Genomic DNA, 4,295 nt, shown 5'->3' with positions numbered 1-4,295 from the left:
CTTTTTGAACAGAGGTGTGAATTCTGTTTGTGTCCCAATGTCCAGTCAGACTGACATTTTTCTTAGAAAAGCTCTGTACTTAAATTACATTCTTGAGAAGGTAAATTATAAATTAGGGTGGATTGGCAGTGCTAAATTACCCACAGTGCCCAGAGATGTGCAGTTTAGGGTGGATTAGCCATGGAAAATATGGAGTAAGGGGGTGTGTATGGATGGGTAGCAATATGGAGGGCCAATGTGGAATAGATGGGCCGAATGGCCTGCTTTGACATTGTCAGGATTCTGTGACCCTCCTCAACAAAGGCACATTTTATCTGCATCTATTCTGTCAAGCCCCTTTCAGAATTCTACTGGGTTCAATAAGATCACTTCTGATTCAGAGAGATATACAGCACAGAAACAGACCCTTTGGTTCAAATCATCCATGGATTCTCAAACCGAACTCGTCCCACTTGCCTGTATTTGGCCCATATCCCTCTAAACCTTTCTTTTCATGTACCCATCCAAATGTCATTTAAACGCTGTAGCTGTCCCTGCATCTCCCACTTCCTCAGCAAGTTCATTCCTCATGTAAACCACCCTCTGTCAAAATGTTGCTCCTCAGGTTCCTTTTACATCTCTCTTTACACCTTAAAAAAAATGCCTCCTACCTTTGAGCTCCCCTACACTAAGAAGACCCTTTCTATTCACCTTACCTCCACTCCATGATTTTATAAGTCTCAACGAGCGCACCCCTCAACCTCCTGTGTTCTAGTGAAAAAAGTCCCCTCCTTGCAACTGAAACCCTCCAGTCCTGGTAAATCTTTACCAAACCATCTCTAATAGTATTCTTCCTGTTGTGGTTCTGTTCACCGAGCTGGGAATTTGTGTTGCAGACGTTTCGTCCCCTGTCTAGGTGACATCCTCAGTGCTTGGGAGCCTCCTGTGAAGTGCTTTTGTGATGTTTCCTCCGGCATTTATTGTGGTTTGTCTCTGCCGCTTCCGGCCGCTGGAACTGACAACCGGAAGTGGCAGAGACAAACCACAATAAATGCCAGAGGAAACACCACAAAAGCGCTTCACAGGAGGCTCCCAAGCACTGAGGATGTCACCTAGACAGGGGACGAAACGTCTGCAACAGAAACTTCCAGCTCGACGAACAGAACCACAACAACGAGCACCCGAGCTACAAATCTTCTCCCAAACTTTGAAGTATTCTTCCTCTTACAGGGTCACCCAGAGCTGCACCCGGAAAGTGGCCTCACCAACATTCTGTACCTCAACAAGATATCCCAACTCAATGGTGTGAACATTGGAGGCAATGCTGCTGAATGCCTTCTTAACCACCCTGTCTAGCAGTGATACAACTTTCAAAAAACTATGTACCTTAAATTCCCCCATGTCTCTGTTTTACAACATGACCCAGGGCCCTACCATTAACTGTACAAGTCCTGCCCTTCTTTTAGCAAAACACAACTGCTCGCTTTTATTCATACCTCTCTCATACACACGCTCTCTCTCTCAGTCATATACATGTACACACACCCCCACCCCCCGAAACACTCTCACAGGCTTATACTCCATCACACTCACATTTTACCAAATGTTCACACAATCTTATGCACACTCGCATGCACAAACTGACATGCACACAATCACACTCTCTCATGCACACACAACCCTATGGAGTGAATTTGTATTGGCAGAATTATATTTGTAGATAGATACAATTTTGCTCAAAAAGCACAGAATCTGCAGGCAGTCAATGCAGCCAGTCAATCCATGTAATATTTTATAAATTCCTATTGGAAATAGAACCAGTCTGATTCAAGATTGGGATACTGCAACCCATTCTAAAAGATGAATGGCTTAACAGCACTCTAGGTTTGTTCAATATATCCTATTAGTTGCATGACACTGATTTTTGCAATAAAATATGTGTCTTATGATCTTGCTCTGCAGCTACCTGATGAAGGAGCAGCGCTCTAAAAGTTAGTGCTTCCAAAGAAACCAGTTGGACTATAACCTGGTGTTGTGTGATTTTTAACTTTATCCACCCCAGTCCAATGCTGGCATCTCCACATCATATCTCGCGAACACAGCCCACATCTCCCGGTGCTGCCAGTAAGCTTTACAATGCTGATGAAACGACGCACTCTACACTCCTGAAAAATTTACAATTTCTAACGATACCAGCTACTCATTCACTGCTCCATCTGATACACGACATTGGAAACTTAGTGCAGGAGGCTGAAAGAAATGAGCAGCTTTAAAACAAAAACCTGTTGGAGCTCAAAGCTTTCAGAGTCTGAGCCCAGCAGTAAGTTCAGGTTACCTTTATTGCGACTCAAGTTTGTTACAGCTCCAGATCACCTCAGCAAAAAGCTGTTGAAAAAGTAGCTGCTTTGTAAACAGCTCAAGGTCAAAGCACCCCACCCCACTTTGTAATTGGATCCTTGGTACAGCCGTAACCCCGAGGAAGTATTGTCTCACTCAGCAATTTCAACCCAGACCCTGTATCCCAGTAAGTCTCTCCCCGCCCATCTGCCGGGAGGGAAAGAAGTGGGGGGAAGCAGATGGAGTCAACTACACTGCTGTCGGTCTGCAGTCACATGTAGGCCAGACCGGGTAAAGGATGCAGCTGGGACGACTGAGTGAATCCTTTGCCACAACAGCAGTTTCCTTCCCTAAAAAGGACGTGACTGAATCAGAATGGGGCTTCCCCCCTCCCCGCCCGATGGTTTCATTGTTAGATTCTGACCTCCAGATTTCTGACCGAATTCCAAATCCGCCATCTACTGCGGTGGGATTCAAACCTGGGAGTTCCAGAACTGGGTTGGTAGCCCAGTCCATAATGGCACTCGACAGTCGCTCCTTCAATCCCCCTGCGATGGCACGTGAACTCCTTGGTGCCTCCGCAGGGTGGCTGCCCGGGTAAAGCCCTTCCCACATTCGGGACAGCTGAAGGGCCTCTCCCCCGTGTGGACCCGCCGATGCTTCACCAGGGCGGAGGAATCGCTGAAGCCCTTCCCACATTCGGGACAGGGTAATGGTCTCTCCCCCGTGTGGACACGCTGGTGCTTCAGCAGGTCAGAGGAATTGCTGAAGGCCTTCCCACACTTGGGGCAGGGGAATGGCCTCTTCCCCGTGTGAACCCGCTGGTGTTTCAGTAGGGTGGAGGAATCGCTGAAGGCCTTCCCGCACTTGGGACAGATGAAGGGCTTCTGCCCGGTGTGGACCCGCTGGTGCGTGCGCAAGTTGCCCATCTGAGTGAATCCCTTCCCACACTCAGGGCAGCAGAAAGGCCTCTCACCTGTGTGGATCCGCTGGTGGATCAGCAGGACTGACGCCTGGGTAAAGCCCTTCCCACACTCGGGGCAGCTGAAGGGCCTCTCCCCTGTGTGGACCCGCTGGTGCTTCAGCAGGGAGGAGGAATTGCTGAAGATCTTGCCGCACTCTGTGCAAGGGAAAGGCCTCTCCTGTGTGTGGACCCACTTGTGGGTCTGAAGGGCAGAGGAATCGTTGAAGGCCTTCCCACACTCAGGGCAGCTGAAAGGCTTCTCCCCCGTGTGGACCCGCTGGTGCGTCCGCAACTTGTCCACCTGAGTGAATCCCTTCCTGCACTCGGAACAAGGGAATGGCCTCTCCCCCGTGTGGACCCGCCTGTGGGTCTTCAGGTCAGAAGAATAGCTGAAGTCCTTCCCGCAATCGGAGCAGCTGAAGGGCCTCTCCCCGGTGTGGACCCATCGGTGCCTCAGTAGGGCGGAGGAATTGCTGAAGGCCTTCCCACACCTGGGGCAGGTGAATGGCCTCTCTCCGGTGTGACTGCGCCAATGAATCTCCAGGGCAGATGGAGCACGGAAGCCTTTCCCGCAGTCACCACACTTCCATGATTCCTCCACGGGGTGGGATTCCTCAAGTTTCTCCATGGCCAAAGCTTCAGCTGTACACAAATGTGTATAGAGCCCCTCCTCACCATGAATTCCTCTTTCCAGGCCGTATAGCTGTTTTTGGGTTCACACTCAAGTGCGCTGCAACAGTAGGAACTTTTATCCAGTCCCATTGATGCTGAAAACGTACTCAAACAGGAACCAAAAGCTTTGCTCCTTCTCACAGAATCACATTCAAACATTGTTGCAGTCTCGATGGATTGAATGACTGTCAGACATTGACAACAAAGTGAGGACTGTAGTTACTGAACAGTCAGTGCTGGAAAAGCACAGCTGGTCAGACAGCATCTGAGGAGCAGGAAAGTCGATATTTCAGGCATAAGCCCTTCATCTGTTAATTTGGAAACTTCCATCCTCAGATCGCCA

At 49.2% G+C, this 4,295-nt stretch overlaps 1 protein-coding gene across 1 annotated transcript; it reads right to left on the bottom strand.

Moving 5' to 3' along the window:
- Nucleotides 1-1,088: 1,088 nt before the first annotated feature.
- Nucleotides 1,089-4,295, bottom strand: LOC148144365 (uncharacterized). The gene has a single exon (XM_087974678.1). It carries the CDS (start codon nucleotides 3,906-3,908, stop codon nucleotides 2,856-2,858), a length of 1,053 nt encoding a protein of 350 aa, XP_087830804.1. The 5' UTR covers nucleotides 3,909-4,295; the 3' UTR covers nucleotides 1,089-2,855.

The sequence above is a fragment of the Chiloscyllium plagiosum genome, unplaced genomic scaffold (genome assembly GCF_037043375.1).
Source record: "Chiloscyllium plagiosum isolate Xiang-an unplaced genomic scaffold, Cpla_swu_hap1 HiC_scaffold_27, whole genome shotgun sequence".
Lineage (NCBI taxonomy): Eukaryota > Metazoa > Chordata > Chondrichthyes > Orectolobiformes > Hemiscylliidae > Chiloscyllium > Chiloscyllium plagiosum.
This window is presented reverse-complemented; position numbering and strand designations above follow the sequence as displayed.